General features: G+C 39.6%; 1 protein-coding gene across 1 annotated transcript in view; it reads left to right on the forward strand.

Moving 5' to 3' along the window:
- The window catches only part of DNAH7 (dynein axonemal heavy chain 7), a 4,771,155-nt gene that overhangs the window by 1,123,677 nt on the left and 3,622,055 nt on the right, over positions 1-25,423 (forward strand). The window contains exon 8 of the mRNA XM_044073696.1: positions 3,319-3,498. Coding sequence (XP_043929631.1) covers positions 3,319-3,498 — 180 coding nt within the window. The remainder of the gene's footprint in view (positions 1-3,318; positions 3,499-25,423) is intronic.

The following is a 25,423-nucleotide window of genomic DNA, read 5'->3' on the forward strand; positions in this document are numbered from 1 at the left end:
AACTTGCTCAAGATTCTTTTTGGTTCCAAAGAAGACGGGGGATTGGAGACCCATATTGGACCTCAGCAGACTGAACCAATACGTAAAGAAAGAGAAGTTTCGGATGGTCACGCTTCAGTCTATACTTCCCTTCTTATGGAAAGACAATTGGATGTGCTTGATAGGTCTCAAGGATGCGTACTACCACATAAAATGGTTAGACCATCCTGGGATCACCTGCACTTCCAGCTGGGAGCCAATCATTATCAATTTTGAGCCCTGCCCTTTGGTCTCACTACAGCCCCCAGAGTGTTCACCAGATGCATGGCAGTAGTCACAGCTCACTTGAGGCATCTAGGTTTCCAGATGTTTCCGTACCTAGACGATTGGCTCCTTACTGCCACCACCAGGCATCACCTCATTCAGGCCAGGGAGTCCACTCTGTCACTCTGCAATCATCTGGGCATTAAAATCTACTCAGAAAAATCTGCCTTGTCACCTTCGCAGCATATCATTTTTATAGGGGCAGAAGTGGACACCACTGCCACCACTGTAAGGCTTCCAATAGAAAGAGTTTGTCTTCTTCGTCAACATGTCAGCATCCTGATATCAAAGGACAAAGCGCCAGCATCAGACGTTCTGAAAGTATTAGGCATGATGGCAGCAGCAATTCTAGCCATACCACTTACTCATATGCACATGAGAATGCTTCAATGGCTATTGTTCACTCAATGGTCTTACCAAGAGCTCCCCATGAATCATGCCATAATGATCACAAATTCTTGCAAGAAGGACCTTCAGTGGTGGTTGACCTCACTTCATGTCACGATAGGACGCCCATTTGTGCTACCACCTCCAGCGGCAACAGTGACCATGGATGCTTCCCTGATTGGGGGGGGGGGTCATTTTCAGGGAAAGACTGCCCAAGGCACATGGACCGATCAAGAGACACATCTGCATATCAATGTCCTGGAGATGAGAGCAGTACTTTAGGCATTGCAGTACTTTCAGGACTCTCTCCCTCTGGGTATGATTACGATTCAGGCAGACAACATGTCGGTGGTCTGGTACTTGAACAAACAAGGAGGAACCAGATCTTACCCCCTTTGTCAAGTGGGTCTCAGAGTTTGGCAGTGGGCTGTTTCCACCCAGCACTTTCTGTTGGCAATGCACATCCCGGGGCGATCCAGCATGATAGCAGACAAACTGAGCAGGGCAATCTTGTTGCCCCATGAGTGGTCCCTCAAGAAAGAAATTGCGGACAGGATATTCTGCAGGTGGGGCTAGCCTTGTTGCCACCTTTTTGCCAGTCACATAAACACGAAATGCAGAAGCTACTTTGTCCTCATTCCCCCTGTGGGAGAAGCCCCAAGGGACGCACTCGTGCACGATTGGCCTCCGGGTCTCATCTATGTATTTCCACCAATCCCGTTGATAACCAAGGTTTACAGAAAGCAAAATCCATGGGAAGGACCATCATTCTTATAGCCTCATCAGATTTGGTTCCCCTTCCTTTGACCTCATGTTTTGGAGGATCCTTGGATCCTGAACCCAGTTCCAGATCTTCTGACACACCCGTCAGGGGACCTTCATCCTTCTCTGCAGTCCCTGAAGCTGACTGTTTGGCTGCTCCAGTTCCCATCATAGCCAGGTTCCATAACCTTTCCAATGAGACAAAACAGATCCTTTTGTCCTCTCACAAATCTTCTGTCAGAAAGCTATATCTTAGCAAATGGAAGAAATTTTCTATATGGGCCTCAAAAAATAATATTGATCCTTATCAAGCCCCTGTGGCTTCCATTTTAGAATTCTTGACTATGATTTTCAACGAAGGAGCCGCAGCAGCAACAGTTCGGGTACAATTGGCTGCTATTTCTAATTTTTATCTTGGATTTCAAGGTTGGAATATCATGTCTCACAAGTTATCCAAAGCATTTCTCAAAGGGACTTTTCATATGTGACCTCCTGTGAAATCTCCCTATTCTCCATGGAATCTAAATTTTATGCTTCCACATACAAGTCTCCCACCATTTGAGCCAGCTTCATTTTTGTCTTGGAAGACCATCTTTCTGGTAGCTATTACTTCTGCCCGCAGAGTGTCAAACCTTCAGGCTTTATCCATCAAGCCTCCCTATTTGATATTTCACCCTGACAGAATATCACTTAGAACAAATCCCTCATTCTTGCCCAAAGTTTGCACTGAAACCAATCTCAACCAAGTAATTGATTTGCCAGTTTTCTTCCTCAATCATTCTAACAATTTAGAGTATATGCTGCACAAGCTAGATGTTCACAGACAGCTCAGATTCTATTTGGATAGAACAAAAGATTTTAGAAAATCAGACCAGTTTTTTGTTTCATTTTCAGATTCCAGGAAAGGGAGACCAGTGGCTAAAACTACTCTGTCTAAATGGTTATCTGATTGTATCACCTTTGCCTATTCAGCTGCCAATATACCTTTGCAACACAAGATTAAAGCGTACTCACCGAGATCAGTTTCTACATCATCTGCCTTTTCTGCCAGACTTTCTATTGATATTTGTGCAACAGCCACTTGGTCAAAACCTCATACTTTTATCATTCATTACAAAGTTGACAAGGCCTCCAGGGACACGGCCTGTTTTGGATCCATGGTCCTGAGAAATATACTCCCATGAGCCACCCTAGATTGATAGTGCTTGGGACGCTACCCATCAGTAAAGAATGAACGACGAGATTGAACAACTTTACATAAAGAAGTTATGTACTTACCATAACATTCCATGTGAGTTGTTCATCTCGCCTTCATTCTTACTTCCCTCTCTCCTACCCCTCCTGGGCTGATAGATGACCAAGATGCTGGTTCCATCCTGGTTACTCAAACCTTCTCTTCCTTTTCTCTAGGAATGTAAGAATGACATATGGTATTAGTATATGCAGCAATCAAGATCTGAGGTAATTCACAGGTGCATCGTGGGATAGGGACTTGGCCTCAAACTATTTGAAGATGTCAAGCTTTGCAGTTGGCCATATCGGAGCCGAGGGACTGGCTCTGAACCCATCAGTAAAGAATGAAGGCGAGATGAACAACTCACATGGAATGTTATGGTAAGTACATAACTTCTTTTTTAAGAGTAATCACAAATATTTTCTAATATCTGTTGAATAGCTATTTATGTCACCTACTGATAGACATTGCATTCCTGTGAGATTATGATATAAATAGGGAGATGTGATTAGTACTGGAGAAAAAAAAGGAATCGGGTAGAAGATCAGTAAAAGATAAATGTAAGTCAATAATATGAAATGTCTGTCCTTAGTAAATATCACATGTAATAAATAACTGTTTTATTTTGTTAGGATTCCATCCGTGTGTATGAACACCCAGGCTTCATTATGAGACTGATTCTGGACAATGTTACAATCAGATTTGAACCTGAATTTGATGACTACGAAACAATATTTCTTAGTGTTTATGATATAATGCTGAAAGCTGTTAGCCTTGTGCCAAGGGTTGAAACTAAGTTGTATTCCGAATGGGTAAGATAATCGCATCTTTTAGTACTTTGTACAAGTATATATAGTTGCTGTATCAAAATACTAAAGTCCTGGTGCTAATAGCCACTAGCAAAATAAGTTAATAAGTATATAAGAAAATACACTTTGTTTCCTATTTTGTCTTCCTTCATTGCCATATCTAAAAGGAATCTAGTGGGCATTATATGCAGCACAGAGAAAGCTTTCATGTAATAGATTAAAAGTCTTATGCAAATGGATTTTCTGAAACCTTTTCAACAGAAGAGTTGTTTAAAAAAATATGTATATATATTTTTTTTTTGGCTGTGTCCCAGCGGAATGGAGGGCAGCGTCATCCCTCTGCACAAAGGTGGAGCGTCGACCGACCCAGGCAATTCTAGGCCCATCAGTCTAACAAGTCTGATCTGCAACGCCATGGAAGACATTATCATGGACCTTATAAACAAGGACATTGGCATCCTCCAAATGCTTGATCCCACACAGTCTGATTTTGTCAAAGGGAGATCATGCCTGTTAAACTTGGTCGCCTTCTTCAAAACAGTCAACCAAAGCCATGGATGAGGGCAAGACAGTGCACACATCCTACCCTGACCTAGGCAAAGCCTTCAACAGTACTCCCCACTCGGACATAATAGATAAACTCTCCCAGCTAGGCACCAACCCATATGGTACCAGATGTGTAGCTAACTGGCTCACTGGTAGAATCCACTCAGTCAAAATAGGGGAAGCCACCTCTAGTAGTAGAACCGTAACAAGCAGTGTACCCCAAGGATCGGTCTTGGGACATTACTGTTTGGGATATACTTTTCTTAGGTACAAGTCAAAACCAGTGGTCTGTAGCTGACCAGGTTTGCAGATGACTGCAAGCTGGGCACTGTCATATATTCCCCTAGTGATGTGAACATCCTCCAAGAGGGCCTTAATCAAACTAATGACTGGTGCCAGAAGCATGGGCTCAAACTGAATGCCAAGAAATGCATCATTATCCCCTTTGGGGAAAATGGTGTCCTCACTAATTATCACATTAATAACAAAGTACTAAGCATGCAATCAGTCGCAAGGGAATTGGGCACCCAGTTTGATAGCAGCCTGACTTTTGATCACCATATTGCCTCCATTGTAAAAAAGGCTTTCTACATGGCCCACCTCATAAGTAAGTATTTCATCCAGGAACAAGGTGGTCATAACATTCCTGCACTCCTCCCTTAATAGACCCATTACTGAGTGCAATGCCCCCTTGCCAAGCACATGCAGCATTTGGAGAGACCACAGAGGTTCCTGACCAGGAAAATACAGGATCTCAAACACTTATCCTATACAGATAGGCTAAAAGTCCTGTCCCTGTACTCAGTCTTGTACAGATTGCTCTGAGGTGACCTGTGTCTGGCATACAAGGCAGTCTCAGACTCGGCTTTGATGGAGTTGTTGCATATCCATAAGTCAAACTCCACTCATGTAACCTGCACTCAAGGTCTCAACCTGGTCTATGACATTAATAGAACTTGTTGGCAGGAGAGCTTTGTGTCCCAGTGAGTCCCCCATCTGTGGAATAGACTTCCTCTCCTTGTCAAGCAGAGTACCTCACTAGCCCTGTTTAAGAGGAACCTGGACGACTGGATGGGAAACAGGAAATATACCTCTGGGATCCTACCTGTGTTACTGCTGGACAGGGAAAACAGGTGCTGACTTTGTCGGGAAATGGATGAAATTCTTGGCTAGGCTTATAAAGGCCTCTGGGCCAATAACCTAGTATCGTCCTATGAACCTATATATATATATATATATATATATATATATATATATATATATATATATATATATATATATTATAAATGAAGAAGTATACCAAGTGCTAATACCCTTTCCTATATCGCACCTTATTTTTTTGTCTGTTTTTTCTTTTCCTTACTTGTCCATTATAGAATAGATAAGATCACATGGTGCTCCAAAATCTGTTATGTTTTCAGTTCTTGTCAGTATTTTTAATCTGTGTTTGCACAATAGAATTTACTCCTTCTTAGAATTTGTATATTATGATATATATATATATATATATATATATATATATATATATATATATATATATGTTCACCTGACAATTTTGAAATACTGAAATCCCAAATTTTCCAAAGCGGTAAAACCGCGAAAAGCAAAATCCTGAACGTTCACAATACCAGTTAAGGCTCCACTACACTACATAGGCAGCTAAGGCTCCAAGAAACTAAATAGGCAGTAATAAATAGGTAGTAATTACTCCACATGGCAGTACGTAGTCCACATAGGCAACAACTAACTAACTAAGGCTCCAATAAACTAAATAATACAATAAAGTAATAATGCACCACTAAACCAAATAATACACTAGACTTTATATCACAATCCCGAAAAGGTATAAGACATGGCTCCTGTCCCTTTAATGAGATGTACGTTGTACCAACACAAACATCCATCTAACTGTTCCACCCCACCAGGCAATGTCGGCGCAATATACTAAACAGTCAGATCCCAGAAAGGATGTACTAATAATAGATGGTTACGTGTACTATCGGGAGGAAAAAGCTCAGCACAGGACATATTGGTGCTGCAAATGGAAGAGCTCAATGAAGTGCAAAGGTAGGTTAATTACCTCTCCTGTTGCCAAAGTTGAAGAACTCATTAAAACAGTCTCACACATACATACAGGGAACCCTATGGAGGTTGAGCAGTATAGTATGTGTGCCGACCTAAAACACAGAGCCCATGTTTCGCGAGATGCACCCTGTTTAGTAGTGTAAGATGTGCTAGCATCCACGTCATTAGATGTTGTCCCATATCTCCTGAACAGAAGAGCATTGCTCCAGCAAGTGGGGAGGGTAAGACGGAAGAGTAGTAGAGCTACCGGCAGTACACATGTTACGTTACAGACGCTAAATGTTCAACACTATGCACTAAAAACAGGGCATTTTGTAGATAAACGCATTGTGTATGTGTGTTGAAAATGCAGTCCTAGTCTTTACTACAGTGAATAACCTGTTCGATCTAAGCACAGCAACTATATGGTTGATGGACGCACCTTCTTTTATAGAGGTGTGATTTGCAGGCAGTTATATAGCATTCACGGCTTGCTACTGTGTGGGTGCTACAGTAAGTCTGTGCTGTTATTATACTGTCTAATGAGTAAAACGTTCCTCAGAGCATATAATGCTATGTGGGATGCCATCTTTCAGTTATTGTATGAGCAAGGCTTTGAAATACAACTGTGGTTCGTATTATGTGACTTTGAGATAGCCGCTATGAAAAGCATAGCTAGTTACTTTAATGGAGTGAGATCTAAAGGCTGTTTATTCCATTTCAGTCAGAACATGTGGAGAAGGGTACAGCAGCTGGGTCTGACACAACTGTACAATACCAACTTACGGTTTCAGTTGTCTGTAAAGCCATTGATAGCCTTGGCATTTCTACCAGAGGATGAAGTAGTACAGGCATATGAACAGTTGCGGCTGACGTTTCCTGTAGAGGGGCAGGACCTTGTCAAATACTTTGGGGACTGGAATGTGATAGGGTGGAAGAGACATTTCACAACCAGGTCTGCCTGTGTTGCACGGTTTCCCCTCTATTCCCAGTTTTTGGAATGTGTGTGACCTGAATACCTTATGTTTGCCTCACACACAAAATTCAGTTGAGGCATGGCACCATAGACTTAAGTGTTTGGTGGGGGCAAAGGCAACAGATTTGGGTGTTCTTATGCAGACGTTGGAATGAGAGCAGGATAGAGTTGATGAATTACAAAGCCACCTAGGTAGTGGCTGTCCACCCACTTTGAAGAGATGTAAACTAATGATGTGTCATCAGCAGTTTGCATATGTATTGGCCAGTCGGGAGTCGTATAGTACTGGGGAGTTTCTGACAGCTATAGCATGTCTACTTCAATTATAACCTGTTGAACTGCTGAGTTCATGGCAATGGTGTTCGTTTTCTGTGTGTACGTGTTCTCATTGTCCTGGTAATTACAGAGGTGTACCGGACATGTTTCGGAGGTGTTTTGCAAAGGTGGAGGGCAGAAAAATAAAATATAGACGCCAATTTATAGTTTTTGATATTTTAAATGTTCAGGATTTTGCGCTTCGCGATTTTACTACTTCGGGTTTGTAAGCTTTCAAGATTGTCATTTCGAAATAATGAAATTCGGGATTTCAGTATTTCAAAATTGTAAAGTAAACCCATATATATATATATATATATATATATATATATATATATATATATATATATATATATATATATATATACACCTTACAGACTTTGAGTTGCACTGACATAATACAATATAAAAAGACCAGTGTGTGTGACTAATGTTTAGGGTATGTAGTTTACTCAGACAAATATTAAAGAGCATACAGTTTGCAAACTGTGTTCTTTAATACCACATGTAAGGGGATGGTTAGTGCCCCCCTTAGTCTCCATATAATTCTTAAAAGGTAGTTAACAGTGGTGCCAGCCCACCTTACAAACGGTATTATGGAACATACAACTAACAGGAAGTGTAAATGATTATTTCAGTTTGTCTAGTTGTACAATACAAGTTGTGATACAGAAATATGACATGCATGGTTCAGACATCCAAATTTATTGCACATGCCCTACCAGAATAGTATGTGTCAGTTAAACTACACAAAGTACTTGACAAAGTAAGCTACATAGTGCAATTGTGTTGTTGTCCATTCACCTTAGTTGCAGTTATAGGCCGACCTTGTCCTTGTTACCTCTTCCTTTGTTACTGATTTTCTCATAGACCTTGCCCCAAATTACTATTCATGATCCTTCTTATGTTCTATACTGTACACATTAGTTGCATTTTGTTTCTTATCTTCACCAGTTATTAACACCTGTTCTCATTAGAAGGTTATGATATAGCTTCTAGGAGAACACTTTGGAGAAGTACAGCACATCTTCTAATCACAAATGTTTACTTGTCCTTTTTTTTCTCCCAACAAAAGCATTTTCACTGGTATAATAGGACATCTTTCTCACTGTTGGCTGGCCTGTGGCTACATGTAAATGTAGTACTGTCTCACAGCTTAAAATACAATGGTTGCTTGAATATGTAACCCTTCAAGAACAGATGTAAGAGATCCACATATCTTCACTATAATCCTTAAGTTGGGTATTTGGCTCCTTGCAAAGGGGTGATCCTTAGTATATTTTTGCTAAGTAATGATCTGTGCCTCATGATTGCTTGACAGCATTGCGGCCCACTATAATTCATTGTATGCTGATCTTTTATCTCAGTCACCAGTTCTCTAAGTCAGCCTTGAAGAGACAAAATGTCTCAGGTAGAACTTCTTCTAAAGCATTTGTTGAACAGTGGAGGATTGCTGTTAGTTATTTAATTACAACAAACCTCTCTCAAGGAACCTAAAAAATTTTGGACTAGTATTAATAATCTTCTTTACCCAGGCCAATTTATCACACCCAACCCACAAGGCTCAAACCCTGAGAATCCCACACAAACAGCAAATGCCTTTAACTCTTTCTTCACAGATACCATCCAAACTCTAGCTAGCCACCTATCTCCTGATATATCTAACCTGCCCACTTCTTCTACAAATCCACCCCCTCTATTTCACCTACAACCAGTGTCTACTTCCTACATTTCCCCCCTTCTCCAAAGGTTAAAACCTACCACCCCCTCAGCTGACAAACTCCCAGCAAAATTCTTGCAAAAAGGAGCTAAAGTCATTGCCTCCCCTATTTCCATTCTGATAAATAGATCAATAAGCGAAGGAACTGTCCCATCAATCTGGAAAATTTCACATATCATCCCACTACATAAAGGGGGGAACTCCAACAACCTTTCCAACTTTCGTCCCATAGCTTTACTAACCCCTATTGCAAAAATTATGGAAAAATGCATCCATAAACAACTACTCAACCACCTTCTCCAGAACAACCTACACGCTAACTGTGAACATGGCTTCAGACCTTTCCATAGTACCACCACTGCCCTGCTGTCATTCACAAACTGCATCAACAATAATCGCAACACAAATTGTCTTTCATCCGCAGTCTTCATTGACTTATCCAAAGCTTTTGACATGGTTAACCACCAACTACTCCTTCATACACTAAATTCTCTTTCACTTGATCCTCTATCTTTGAACTGGTTTACATCTTACCTTGATAACCATCAGCAGGCTGTACTCTGGCAAAATAAACTATCTAATCACCTTCCTATCTCCTAAGTGTCCCACAGGGCTCCATATTAGGCCCACTCTTATTTTCCATATTCATTAATGACCTGCAAACAGCTATTCCATACTCCACCTGCATTCAATACACAGATGACTCTACCATAATCTGCTCAGCCACTTCTCAAACTGAACTTCAGACTCTTACCCAAAAAGCATTCAACACTGCAGAACAATGGTTCTCTCACCGCTGCCTCCTCCTAAATCCCAAAAAAACTAAACTGCTACTCTTCACACCAACCCGAAAGTCCACCTCTTTACATTTCCATCTCACTTCTAACAACGGTACTCTTATCTCTCCTGACTCTACCACTAAACTGTTAGGAATAACAATAGACAACAATCTAAACTTTGATAATCACATAAACGCTACAATAAAATTAATTAACAAAAACTGGGATCCCTTTACAGAATTAAACCCTATCTTACACCAGGAGCTAGGACCGCTATAGCCAGAACTCACCTAATATCCACTCTGCTTTACGCCTCTCCCATATATACCAATCTCTCTAAAAACAACCTCAATAAACTAACAACTTCCTATAATAATATTGCTAGATTTGCTACAGGCTCTCCTTTCAGAACCCATCACTGTCTAAATCTTAAACAATTAAACTGGCTTGAATTTCTTAACCAGCTTCAATTTCACCAGCTGACAATAGCCCACAAGACCCTGTATCAACATAGCAATACTCCAATACTCTCTAGCCTCATTACACCTTATAATAATCTCAAAAATCTACACTCCTCAAACAAACTGCTGATCAATACTACTAAACCCAACAACTCAGCAGGTGACTTCTTGTTCTCTAACTCTGTTGGAAAACTATGGAATAAACTCCCCTCTGAAATCACATCTCAGACTTCTCTCTCACTTTTTAAAAGGAATCTAAAACTATATCTCAATAATCACTGGCTATGCACCTGTACTAACCCTGACTAAATCTTCTCCTGTTCACTTATCTCACCCCATCCTATAGTAACTACCTTTTATGTATCAGTAAACTATATTATTGCATATAACATATATGTATACTGTATCTCTGTACCTTACAAAATGACCATGGAAATTCTAATTTGTACTATTTGTATAAAAAAAAAAAAAAATTTGTGATAATTCTGTTCTTTCAATATCTGTATAACTTCTGTTTTAACTTTGTATAAACTCTGTACGATTTCTTGGAGCTTTTCTCCCCGGGCCTCTACTGAAAATGGACATGTCTCCAGTTAGACTAGCCCGGTCAAAAAAATGTAAAATAAATAAAATTTATGTACTTAGCTTAAAAAATAATCATGCTTCCTTTCAGATTACGTAAAAGGAAATCAGTTTTCTTTTGTGTAACACTGCAGCATATTTGATGCTAATTGACAGCAGATATCTGTTTAAAGTTACATATTAAGATATTTTAGTCATCTTCCTTTGCTGTTTTGTCTTTGTGATGTTGGATTTAAAATAAGTGTATCAGCTTTCTACTTCAAACTGACACATTTGATACTGAAATCTGCAATGGGTTAACACGTGGGATTTTCTCTCTAGCAGTCCTGAACATGACTGCTTTTACTTCTTCTTGTACTAATCTTAATTGGAGAGGCCAGGAGGTATGCTTACCTCCTGCTGGTACATACCATTTTTGACCTATAGTTTTTGTGGTTATACTGTAGACAGGACCTTGCCTGATGGCTACTGCACCTTTGCCCAGCTGGCCTGTTTGTTCCAGCAGTACTGGAGCCAGATATTCCCAGGTTAGGTGAGAGTCCCATGACCCATTTGTTATTGTTCTGGAATTCCCATCTCCTTCTATTCCCTGGCAAAAGACAGGAGGTAGGGAGTGGGCCGGCTTGCTGGTCCTGGAAGATGGCCTACACTTTCCCTATTGGAACACTCCCCCCACTTCAGTGGCTTCCCTGAACTCTAAGTCACTACCTTCCAGGAGTAAGGGTAGCTCTGCATGCTGGTTTTCCCTGGACTATTTAGTGTGAATGCACTGTGGTAGGGCAAACTCGGCTGGCTCATGACTCCACTAGGTGAGCACTTAATGCTTCTGTTTGGTGTCACTCGTGTGGTGAACCAGAGCCTCCTTCCTCCCTCAAGCTTGGCCAATCCTTCTCTTTCAGTTCTTGCAAACATCTGAGCCGCTAGTCATACTCTTGAATGCCTGCAACATGGTCAGGGCTTTATCCCTTTTGTACCATAGAGCTGGCTACAAGTCTTTTTTCCCCTAATAAACATCTTTATTAAATTATCATGTATGACATAGGCAATCTTACATTTATATAAATGAAAAGCAAACAACACTGACACCACTTTAGTTGCAAACATTATACATCACAGGCACCATTAAAACAACTGTAGTTGCAAACATTATACATAATTTATAATCTATCCAATCATTGTCAGTTAAGCATCATATGGCTCATTCAAATTCTGCCTTTTAAACCTCACTCCTTCTCTGCATATACTGTTCCCACAATTCCCATTTTTTTCCTATGTATTTTGCTCCTTCCCTTTTCTAGAGATCCCAATTCCAGATGTTTTATCTCTGTTCTATTACTGTATTCACTACTTCTAATAAAGTTGGTCTAGACTTTGATTTCCATTTTCTAGTAATTGCTTTTTTGGTAGCCACTAAAATTAGACTCAGCAAGGCTTTACTTAAGTCTAGGCAATTCCGATTCTGTATCATAGCTCAAAAAAAATCATCTTCCCCAGTCAATCCAATCTGCTCACTCAACATCACCGACACAGTGGTCCACGGGGAATCCCTAAAGTCTGCCAGCTCACTACACTCCCAAAAAATATGTTCCCAGCTACCTCTTTCCTGCCCATCACACCTCCAACATTTGCTATCCACCTGAGGAAAAATTCTTTGGAGTGTACTTGGGGGATAAAATACCTATGTAAACACTTCCAGGCAATGATCATGTCGTGAGTAAATTTTTCCTCCTCTGATCTTCCTTCGGAACACAAGTCTCTCTGCTAGCAACCCAATTAACCTTTTTACTCCCCTTTCAGAATAACTATGGTGACGGTTGAATGGAGTGGCAACATATCCATCATCTGTGAGAGATTTTTTTTCTTTTTTTGCTTCGAAGTCCTATCTTCACTGCAAACGTGCAACAATCCACTGTGGGTTATGTGTGGAGTAAAATTCAGCGAAGACATGCCCTTCACTCACACAAGAAATTTAACTCCTCAGGACTGCCCTGTTCACCTTGAAGCTAGTACTTCCTCATGTTCTTTGGTCTCAGTAGGGGACTCCAACATAGAACTGTGTACACCATGCAGTACCTCCCACCCAAAGATATGCAAGTTAGCTAAGCTATATAATTTCTGTATTCCTCTGTCCCTGCTGCATGGCATGTTTTGAACAGAGCTTCAATCCTGTATGCCATCAGAGCGAGCTTACTGATACATACAGAGATGTCGCACAGTAACCTAGCAAAGTGTACCTAACCCTGTATACCCATCAGTCTGAACAGTTCTTTTTTTGCTGATGTCACCATTTGGATCTCACTCCTGATTTTTGTCACAGAAACATTTCCACATTTCATTCCTAAGAAATTTAAGCTAGCTATATGTTGATCTGGCCAAGTTATCATGAGCAAAGACCCCACCATTGCCACTGCCTTTGCTGACTGAGGGAAGAACATGACATTAAACGTTGCTGTAAGAGACAGTATTCACCAAGGCTTTCAGGGCAGACCAAGATATTAGACATGAGATAGCCATTTGACGTCTTGTGAGATATATCATCTTGGAGACAGAATCACCTGAACCTGCTAATAACAACATTAGGTCTCATCTGGGCCTTTCCTGTGCTACCTTATCTTACCAACTACATCATATAAGAATATTGGTTTGTGACTATTGGACTTCACAATATCCTTCTAGGGTTTAACAAAGGCAAAATAACAGCCTGCTTTCATGAAGGTGGAACTAAGCCATCCAACAAAACAGTTTATCATTTTATTTATTTATTTTATTTAACATTTGCTTACCGGGAAATTCCGATTTGGAATGAAGCCAATTTTCAGTGGATGCCTGGGGAAAAATGCTCTAGATGCATGTCTTTGTAACGTGGGAAGAAACCAGAGTACCCAGAGGACACCTACATGAATGCAGGGAAGGACATGCAGACTCCGCACAAAAGGCACTCCAGCCGAGAACTGAACTGGAGAACCTCTTGCTGTGAGGTGACATTGCTAACGTTGCACCACTGTGCCGTCCTTGTCATGAATTCATTCAGATTCCTAAAACTAGGGTAGTAAGGTCTTTACATATTTTTGATGGTAGTTCATCATGCCTGGGAGCTTTATTAGCCATCAGCCATACAAGAGAGACAAGGGTTTTTCTTTTGTGAAAGACAGATCCATGATTTGATGACTTCACACACCTCAGTTAAAGCTGACATCTTACAGAAAACTGCTTCTAGATTAAAGATTAAATTATCAAAAACTGGATCATAGGAGATTACTAGGCTATCGAAATAGAGATCATTGTAAGCCTAGCTGTTTCAACCCAATGTAATATGATAGAAGTACTAGTCAATACCTAAGATTTCATTTAGTCCCATGTCCAGGAGGGTTGTGGGCACTTTCCCCGGTAAGAATTTATGGTGCCTAATCCACTTGTCCAGGTTCCTCTTGAACAGTGTCATAGACGTGCTCTGTTTCAAATGAATTGGTAGCCTGGTCCAAAGATGTGGCAGTCACTGGGAGATAAATCCGCCCCTCCAGCATGTCCTGTTTATGTCTCAGGCCATATTTAAGTCCCTGGAATGAGTAGCCCTAGACCCATTTTATTTATGGATATGCAGCAAGTTTATTATGTTTGGGTCTTGGGTTGCTGTATAGGCCAGGCATAAGTCTCCCCTAAGAAGTCTATATGATGCAGAGTATAGTGACAGGAACTTTGGTCGGTCTGCTTAAGGCACATCCTGGAGACCCTTGATATTCTTTGTTAGAAACCTCTGAGGTCGTCTGATTGCTGCAGGTGCTTAGTACGGTACATACCAAATGGGCATTATACTCTATTATGGGCCAGATAAGTGCCGAGTATAGGGGTTATAACTTCTTTTGCACTCAAGGTGATGCCTTTACTAATCAAGTGAGCTACATGGACAGCTTTCCTTACTATGGTAGACACATGTTGGTTGAAGTTAAGGTCGTAGTCAACCTGCGATCCCAGATCCTTTACCACTTCATGTGTACTTTGGGTATTGTTGATTTGATAGTCTGAAGGGACATTCATTGTGCCGAAGGGAATAATGATGCATTTCTTTGCATTCAGTTTGAGACAGTGACTAATACACCAGTCATTGGTCAGTGTGAGACCCTCCTGGAGTATACTGACATCATTTGGGGATTCAATGATTGCACCTAGTTTGCAGTCATCTGCAAACTTTGTCAGCCACAAACCCTTTGTTTTGACTTGAACTTCTGAGAAGTGTATACCAAGCAGTAGGGGGCCCAGCACTGACCCCTGTGGCACCCCGCTGGTAACACATCTGCTGGTTGATGTGGAGTCACCCACTTTGATAGTGTGTGTACGCTTTGTGAGCCATTTGGCAACCCATCTTGCAACAAAAGAGTTTGCATTCAGTTTACTGAATTTATTGATAATGCCTGATATGGTATTGTGTTGAAACCTTTGCCAAGTCAAGGTATGCTGTGTGCTCAGATTTGCATTCATCAGTGGCCCTGGTCACACCTTTAAAGAAATCCAGCATATTTAACAGGCAGGATCTGCCCTTCATGAAGCTGAATTGGGTAAGAACCAGGGTTTGGAGTTCACCTATGTCTTTATTTATGAGGTCCGTAATAATACGTTCCATGGCCTTACAGATGAGGCTGATCAGGTTTATGGGTCTGTAATTCCCCAGGTCTGTTGCTAGGCCACCTTTGTGGAGAGGAATAACTGTAGCTGTTCTCCATTCTGCAGGAACAAAACCTGTGGTTAGGCTATGATTGAAAATGGTACTTCGTGGTGAAGCTAGTTCATATTTTAGCCTGCTTAGAAGACAGCCTGGGATGTCATTTAGTCACATAGAGGCCATGTTCTTTGCCTTGTATAGGACTTTGAGGACCTGTTCTTCAGATATGTAAGGTGGGGAGGAAGTTTGGGGGACAGTTTGTTGTAAGTTAGGAGGGGATAAGGGAGTGAAATTTTTGCTAAACCTATCCACTAGCAGGTTTGCTATCTCTGTGGAGTCAGTATGTGTGATGCTGTTCACCACCAGTTCTGTACATGCTTGGGTCCTACCCTTTAGGTTACGTACATAGCTGTAAAAGGCCTTATGGTTATCCTTGGCAGTACGTGCTAGGTTTCTCTCAAAGGAGCTCTTGGAGGATTTGACAAGTTGTCTTATTTGCCTGTTAAGGCTGGGGGGGGTGGGTGATTTTCCATTGTTGGGTCCTTATCTTTGTTTTCTTAGACAACCATTTTTGTGCTGAGTTTGTTGATGTTGGAAGTTCACCATGGCAGCTTGATTTTATTTGGGACTCTGCCTATCTGGTACAGTCGAGTTTATACACTTATGTAAGTGATTGTACAGGACATTAGTGTAAACTTTGGCGTAGTTACCACTTTCAGGTTTGGGTGGGGCTTGGAATGCATTTATACCTTCACCTAGGAGGGTATAGGTTTGCCTTGATGAAGTTGTTTAGTCTGATTTCACCCTTTGTGAGTTCTGGTGCGGTCAGTTTTAACTAAGAGAGGTCCAACAGTTACAGCAGTGCACCTGTTTGACATGTTGGTGAGGACCGGATTTAGTGTGTTTGTTCCTCTTGGGTTATGGGCAGTGTGCTCCAAGGCATTTGAATTCCCAAAGTCAAGGAACTTTTATGCCAGTGAGTTTTGGCTAGAGTAGATTTCCCAGTTGATGGTGGGATAATTGAAATCCCCCATAACCAGTGTTTTTGGTAAAGGTTGGATTGTCTTCAGTTTGGTTAAGTAGGCTTCATGGGTGTCTTGACCCACTGATGGAGATCTATAACTGGCTATGACTGGAATGGGGGTCTTACCCACTATAACCTGGACCTGGAGTAAAATCTATGGAGTTGTCCAGTCTAACTAGATGGGAGATTAATTTATCTTCACTATAGATTGAAACACCACCTCCTTTAGTTTTCACATGTTCATTTTGGGGACTAAAAGTGTGGAAGACATTGTAACCTTGCAGGGCCAGGGTACATTCTGAGGCCTTAAACCAGGTTTCTGTGACTGCACAAGCATCTACATCATCTAATAATAGAAGTGCTTCCAGAGAGTGCAATTTTTGGTTTAAGCTCTTAGCATTTAGCAGAATGACCCTTGGGGCGTCATCTGAAGCCACATAGACCTTCTGGTAATGTGTCATATACCTCTGCTCTGCAGTACTTCACCCATAGAACTATCCTTTCATCCAAAAGGGCTAAAGGTGAGAATTCCTGGCTTTAAACATATATTTTTAGGCAACCTGCCCTACAGTTGAGGTGTAACCAGTCTAAGGCTATTTTCGTCTTCTGATTTATAAGTTCTTGAATTTCGCCTTAAGTTGCTGCATTATATGCAGCTAGGGGCATGCTTTCAAATATTAGGACTGTACCACCTAATATTTACCCTATAACTTAGCAAGGTCTATATTTCAGGTTTGTGTTAATTAGCCCAAGACCTTAATTTAGCATAAAAAAAACGTTATACTAAACCCATAAAATATGTGATTGGTAACATTCCAACATCATGGACTCACAAAAATTTAGAATTGGAATTCGCAAAAGATTTGAAAAATCCATCTGCCTAGAGTAATAAGGGGGGAGCTTCCACAATTTTGGCAGTGAAGGGACTAAGACAGTGAAGCTGCACATTGAAGTCTCATGATCTAAATATGGACATGGAGGCAAAAACAATACTGGCTGAAGGTGAGTCAAGTCCCTAGCAATAGAACTGTAGTCAGTATGGCTCAAAGTCCCAAATCTAGCAGAATAATGTATTTATATCAAGGTTCAGATGATGAAATGAGCCAGTCTAAATCTACAAGCGACATTATCTTGTAATCAACTTAACAAGAACTTGGCTGAAAATGACACATGGCCAGGATTGCACTATATTGTCATCTGATGAAGTTGTTGTGTCTTTCGGCTTTTCCCGGTTAGGGGTCGCCACAGAGGAACCCCGGTCCGCTAATGATTGGCAGTTGATTTTTATGTACCGCGTTGCCAGTCCTGGCGCACAACCTTCAACGAAGATACGCCCATTCACGCATGTCTCCACACAGAAGACGCTCTAGCTGAGAGTCGAACCGGACAGCGTCTTACTGTGAGGCGACAACGCTACCACAGCACCACCACCGTGATATTGTCATCTGATGAAGTAACATAGTTAAAGTTACTAACCAAGAGGCTGGACCCAAATTTTTACTGCTTAAAAAATTTAAATATGGGCCTGGCAGTCTTAACCTCCCATAGCAGGGTGGAGATTTACAGAAGAGATGGTAAGCACAATGATGCCCATACCTCACAATTATACTTGGGACCCCACCATCTAACTGGAAAGAATTCAGATCTTGAAATTTTGCCATCCCCTTCTAATTAATATAATAACCCTAAACTACCAGTTTGGAATATTCTTTATTCAACAAATGAGTCTGCTACATACCTAAAACATCAGAGCCCACCTGTATGACCCATGTGCACAGTCTCGCTCACTTAGCAGGGGAGTTTATACCATTAATAACTACATACCAGACATAACTAACTATACAACAAGCATTTTACGTCATTCTAAAAAAAGGCCTACATCCAGATTGGTTGCTATGTTGAGTGGATTTCATTCCTTCAATACAACAAAAACTGAGGCACATCTTTTGCTACTTTTGGAATAAAGAATATACTTTTTGGTCAAAATTTTCTTGCACTTCTTTCTGAAAACATTATTTCTTCTTGTCTTTTTAACTCTGGGGATACTGCATTTTACTTAAATCTTTAGCAATAAAACTGGGTACTCCTTGCAGCTTTTCATAAAGTCCAGTTAGCTTCTTTCCCAAAATATAAATGTTATAGCATCTAGTTTCTTTCACTGCTATATGCATTCTTTTTTTTTTTTTTTTTTTTTTTGAAAATCTTTTTATTTTATTATCTTATAGACAAACAATACAAACCACAGAAGAACACTGTACAAACATCAACAAAAACTATATACAACTATACATTGCCCATATCATTCACAATATATACAACAGATAATACATTAAGGAGATATAATACAAAAATGAAAAGTGTTTCAGGTTAAAAGACAATCAAAGAATACATTCCAAAAATTTTCAGAACAGAACTTGTGATTACCTTTATAAAGAGATACTTTTGTGCCCTAATATGCCTAATTACCAATTCCTTTAGACCTTCCCATGTTAGTGCGGCTTGGCACTTCCAATGCAATGAGATATAATATTTGATAAATATGACAATTGAAATCACCACCTTGAGCTGAGCTTTAGTAATATTATCAGGAGGGATATGTAATAAAGCAAATTGCCAAGAAAGTGTTGATTTTTCGTATCCCATTTTCTCCAGAATAACTTTAAGGGCACACCATAGTCTGTACACACATTTGCAACTCCAGAAAATGTGATATATATCGGCTACTTGATCCTTACAAAATGGACACAGAGAAGACGAGTTGGGATGAATTTTATTAATGATTGCAGGTGTTAAATACGCATTATTGGTGATCATGAGTTGCGTATAAAATAATTTTTTAAAAGGGATATATTTAATACTTGATTTGAAAGCCTCTTTCATTAGTGCGGGAGTTATACTCGTGTCCTTATCTGACCAGAATTTAGAAAATACTGGCAAATTGTTAGATCTGATAGAGATTAACAACTTATATACATTGGAAGTCATTTTCTTTTTTAGCAGAAGAAGTTTCCAAATAACCTTGGCAATTTCGATATTTTCTCTAGATAAGTCAGGATGATCATAGTATGGATTCAATAGTTCAAAGATTTGTCTAGTTATTAAAGTATATTTATTGGATAAATTAAAGGTTTGCCTGATCTCGGATAACTTCAGATGTTTGACTAAGAAAAAGTCTGCCATGCACTTATCCTTAATAAGGGGGAAATTGTCCAGATTTATCAAGTTACCATTTAGAGTTAAATTGGGATTTAGATGTATTGGTTGGAGGGAAATGAACGCCTGCAAAAGTTTTAGTGAAGAAAATAGTTTATGAAATCTGATAATGTTATATTTCAGGCCATAAAAGATTTTATATTTGTCTAGACTAACTTTGCTCAAGAAAGGTAAGGCGGATGGATTGAATTTAAGGGATCTAATATAATTGAAGTAAAGTAATACCCAGTTAGGGTGCCAGGCATCTGAGGTATTAATATAGTTTACTATCTTAATAATTCTACTACTTTGAATAATATCATAGTAAAGTTTGAAGTCAGGAAGAGAAATACCACCCAAATCCTTCGGGTAAGTAAGTTTAGAATACGAAATTCTCACCGATTTAGGAGACCAAATAAACTTAGAGAAGGTTGAGTGTAATTTATTGAAAAAGTATAGAGGATAATCGAATTAGTCGAGTTGAAAATATACAAGAATCTGGGAAGGATATTCATTTTATAATAGTTGCACGTGCCATAAAGGGAAGCTTAAGTTGAGACCATCTCTTTAAATCCCATTGCACCTCCTTCCAAAGAGAAGAAATGTTCTCCTGATACGAAATAGATTGACCAGTTGAGAAAGTTACCCCCAGGTAACGAAGACTTGAATTAACTGGAATAACATCAGAGGAAAAATTTAGGGGATATGGTGATGTGATATTAACCGGAAAAATTTGAGATTTGTTTTTGTTAACTTTGTAGTTGGCAAATTTAGAGAAGATATTAATGGATTTCATGATTTTCTCTAAGTCCGAATTTGGTAAAGAGAGGTAAATATTTAGATCATCCGCAAATGCCGAGAGGGGGATACTAGTTCTAAATAGCTTGGGGATGATCTGATGAGTTTTTTGTTTAATAGGAAGGAAGAGAGGCTCTATATATAGATTAAATAATAAAGGAGAGAGAGGGAAACCTTGTCTCGTACCATTAATTATGTTAATCCTCTCAGATATACCATTATTAAAATGTAGTGTTGTATAGGCTTTGTGGTAAATGGTCTCAATAAATTTTGTGAATGATGTAGGAAAGTTAAATAGAGGTAGAATAGAGAGTAAAAATTTCATACTCATTCTATCGAAGGCCTTAGAAGCATCTATTGCTAGAGTGTACAGGGGGTACCTATCTAAAGACGAGAAAGTTATCATAGCTTCTAAAGCTAGAGTATGATCCGAGGTCTGTCTATTTCTAATGAAGCCCGATTGTTCTTTAGAGACTATATTAGGTAGCAGTACTTTGTCTATTGGCAAAAATTTGGGCCAAGATCTTTAAGTCTACATTAATAATGGATATGGGTCTAAAATTTTCTGGTTTGGTAGAATCTGCTTTACCTTTAGGGATAAGAATAGTCTTAGATGCATTGAAATGGGGATCACTTGTACCCTGGTGGAGAATATGATTATAAATCAAATATAAAGCCTGTGAGAACTTGTTGCTATATGCATTCTAACCTATTTTTTTCCATATAGGATTTTCAGTTCATTTACTAATGCACAGTTATTTTTTTCCAGTGGAGATTCTCGAAACACATTTTTCCCTTGCATCATGTTTATAGTGTACTGATTGCCATGATTATACTTCAATACTGGAAAAAAAGATAAACTTGTAAAGTGCCTCTGTATTGCAAGACCCGACCATAACAGCTTTTTCAGGGGTATGTAACAATTGTTACACACCCCCTAAGTGTCTAAGGGAAGGGATGTTCCGTCACTCTCAAATATCCAGTTTGTCCCTGATTATCTTTCCTAATATATCCATGAAAGTTTACAGATGTCAGCCTGCAAGCAACTTATTCAAATTAGAGCAGTATTTAAAAACTGTCTCTGACTTTTCCTGTAATTGAATTTACTTGTCATCTATACAACAGCACTCGCTAAGTGCTTTACTGGCTTTCAAAGCCAGTAAAACACTTTCATTTTTTTTTTTGTAACGGATAGTACATTAAGTAGAAAAAACTCCATGCAACACAGAGTTAAGATTGGGTCTCACCAATTATAACCAGTTATTTTGTGTTCTCGACATGCTTGCCAAGATTCCGCTTGAGAGTGAATTATTGGCATCCATGTCTCGAACATATAGCATGGTTACGATTGGAGACCAAATTATACCCACTATGATAACCAGACTGCTTTCAAAATAAAGATTATCTTACTAAAGTCTGGTGGATTTCAGCAGTTTTTCAGCATATACTGGTATTAACTGTGTCTTTATAAATGTCTGATTCAGTAGTGGACTTGCCACAAATATTGCTAAAAGTATTTCTCTGTGGCCTAGTGGAAATTATTTAAAACAAAGTCACTCTTATTGTTTATTTGATGAACACTACCCTGGTCTGATTTTCAGGTGCAGCTTCTTCATATATAGTAAAACAAGAGTGAAGGAAAAGACTGTCAAAAGGAATGCTCAGGGCAGCATAATGAATGAGTAAATAAATAAAAATGAAGGCTCAATGTGACCAAGCTGGACTACTTATAACAATGAAATAAGAAAAAAAAACTAAACAAAAATGCATAAATGTTCACACATCCTCTCCTTACAATTTTTTTATTAAAATGAATAAATACTTTTGTCAAAAACTGGACTTCAGAAGTTCTTCTGCGTAATAGACATCATACACTATAAAGATATCCCACCAAATGTTCTTCATAAGATCACTGTTGCAGTAGCCATAACTATGTGGGATATGTCCTGTCAAAGATACTGTATGACTGGCCAGTTACAAAGTTTCAGACTCCTGACTAGTGCATGTCATGTGTTCAGCCTTAGCATGAGAGAATGTGTTAATATTAATATAAGAGGAATGTATTGAAATGCCAGAATTCAAAACATTCTTGCCATATGCACTTTACATATTTTCAGAATACAGGTGGCCATTGAGAACTCTTCAACAAACTTTCTCTTTTGTTTGTCAGTCAAGGAAAATGTTCTTGCGGAAAAGAATTTCCCTATAAGGATGCACATTCTAGTTGTGCTTTTTGTCTCTTTGAAGAACATCATGTCCAGTCATGTCACATTTACCTATCTCTTCCACCTAAAACTGTTAAAAATAGGCTTAACTTCCTCAAACACTTTTTTTTTTAAATAAACATCTGTGAAAGTTGGCATAAGTGACCATGTTGTCCAGTTTCCCAGAAGCTGACTTACTCCCTCAGCCTAAGATGATAATGAAGGTAATAAGAAAGGTGAGTGATGGATCCCGAATGCACATCTCTTTTGTGAGGTCTGGCATGGATGATTCCACTGTGGTGCTTATGCAGCCCTTGGACCATTAGCCTGCTTCTTCAGGGCACGCTAGTGTGTCCCCTCTAAATACCATTATGACCAGGGAACTCTGCATGTCCCTTGAGACTGTTCATCTAGTGGAATTGCCCAGGAAGGGAGAATTGTGCTTTATCTCATCTGAGGGAAAGGGAGGCACTCATCAAGTACTGGTGAGGGGAAGATATTAGTAGGTCACTCATGGAAGTCCAGCCTATGGACTCTTCTTCTAAGACCAAATGCTTTAAGACTCCAAAGAAGTACTCCCAGAAAACTAAACACCTTTTTTCTCATTTGACGCTTTGCACATATAAACGGTCTCAGGAGGACTGATTTAATTTTGTGCAGGGCTTATTTAAAGCTATCCAGTCCCTTCAGCCATCCTTTCTGGCCTCTTCATCTTTTTTCCATCCCACTGAAAAGGAAGAGAACTGCTTCCTCAGAAAAGTAAATTCTTTATGAATATGAACAAGAAGGTTTGGACTATGTCTCACAAATCTATTTCCACACTGCTTCTGAGTCTGAATCTGAGGATACTCTTTCCTGAGAGTCCCTTAGTGATGAAATCTCTTTTTGGCTATACCATTGCCAGAATGAAATATTTCCTTAATTGGGAAGGGGAAAGAGGTGCCAAACTCACAAAAGAGTTATGAGCTCCACAGTACCGACTCATCTAAGCCAGTAGCTATCCAACCAGTCTCAGTTGCTTTTGGGGATGCCCTTAATGCAGCATCAGTTTCTCAGGATTCCCAACCCACAGCCCCGAGAAAACCTGATGGTTTCTATAGAGTAACACATACTCATTAGATGTTCATCATTAAATCACTGATAAGTTTAAGCTAAATAGGTTATATCCTGCCTAGGATATAACAATTCGCCAGCTTCCAAACTTATGGGTACCTTCCATGCACCCTAACCAACAAACAGCTCAAGGAGATTGGTATAAAGTCAGTGATTAGAGTACCAAACCTTCAGAACATTTTGGCCATCAAAGTGCACTGTTTCCATTGGGCTTCATATAATTGATGGTTTGTTAGCATTTCTCCAAGGCTGGCAGATAAGTACCCCTTTGTGGAATTCCTTCCATTTTACCAATTTTTGGGAAGAATTTTTTTTCTGTCAGACATTCTTGATAAAAGCTAGGATTGGTGTTTTAGTGGTTGTTGCTAAAATATTTTATCTTAAAAGTTACATTCTTAGTCAGGGTTCCATGTGGAGAAGTGCTTTATAAAAATTTAATTTTTTTGAGAAAATGTTTTTCTTTTCTGTCAGAAATTATAGTTGGGGTCTAAGACTGAAGATTTTGGGGTTGTCATTATAAAAGTTATCTCAAAACTTTTTTTTCAGTCCAAGGCTTCTCTACCCACTTGCCAAACTTTTGGGGGTTTTTTTATACAAACATGGACCAGGCCTCCCTCCTGTCCACAACAAAAACAAAATTGAAAATAAGAGAGTTGTATGTGAAACTTCAGTCTTCAAGCTGGCTTCCACTTTGCCTCAGGCACCAATGAGCGACTGCATTGCGGTTATTTCAGGTACCTTGTACCACTCATTGATTTCTCTTGCCCCTTCTGGTGCTTCTGCTTGAGAGGCAGTGGGAGACAGGCATGTCCTTTAGCTGTTCAGATGTCCTCTTTGTGCAAGGCAAACCACATTTGTTGGTGCTGGAGAAAAGATCAGATAATAGTCTACTGCATAACAGCCCTAAGGAGCTTGATTCCTTTGGAAAAGACCTGTCCTTGGGTTGGTCTTTTTTTCTGGAGAGAGGGGTGCCTCTCAGGAAAAGAAAACTGAAAGTTAGGCATTTCTCTTCTCTTGTTTTCCATAGGATGGACAGGGAAGATTAGCCAGGTTTTGCTAAAGGCTTATTTCAAGCCTTTCACTCACTAAATTCTGCAACTTCTCAGAATTAAAAGAAAAAAGAAAAAGAATTTGCTGTCTTTCAGATTCTGATTCTCAGTCTGAGGGATAGTAATTAGATTTTGAATGTATTTCTCAAGTGCCTATGCCACATTACTGGGAATCATTTTTCTGATACTATTGTCAGACTGGATGAATTGTTATGAATTGTTTCAGTGGGATCAAAAAACATTGTAGAATCACAGCAAATATTCCTGTAGCCTTCAGTGAGTTGCAACTGGATCTAGACACTTTGTGAACACTCTTGGTGCAAGTGATAGTTTAGAGGGTAAGGCAGAGAACTGATAATGTGATCCAGACACACAAAACCTTAAGAAGCACCTGAAGTCTGGACAAATAGAGATGTGATGATAAGCATCTTTTAAATCTAGTGTTACC

Source organism: Protopterus annectens, chromosome 6.part0 (assembly GCF_019279795.1).
Source record: "Protopterus annectens isolate FY-2018-M chromosome 6.part0, PAN1.0, whole genome shotgun sequence".
Lineage (NCBI taxonomy): Eukaryota > Metazoa > Chordata > Ceratodontiformes > Protopteridae > Protopterus > Protopterus annectens.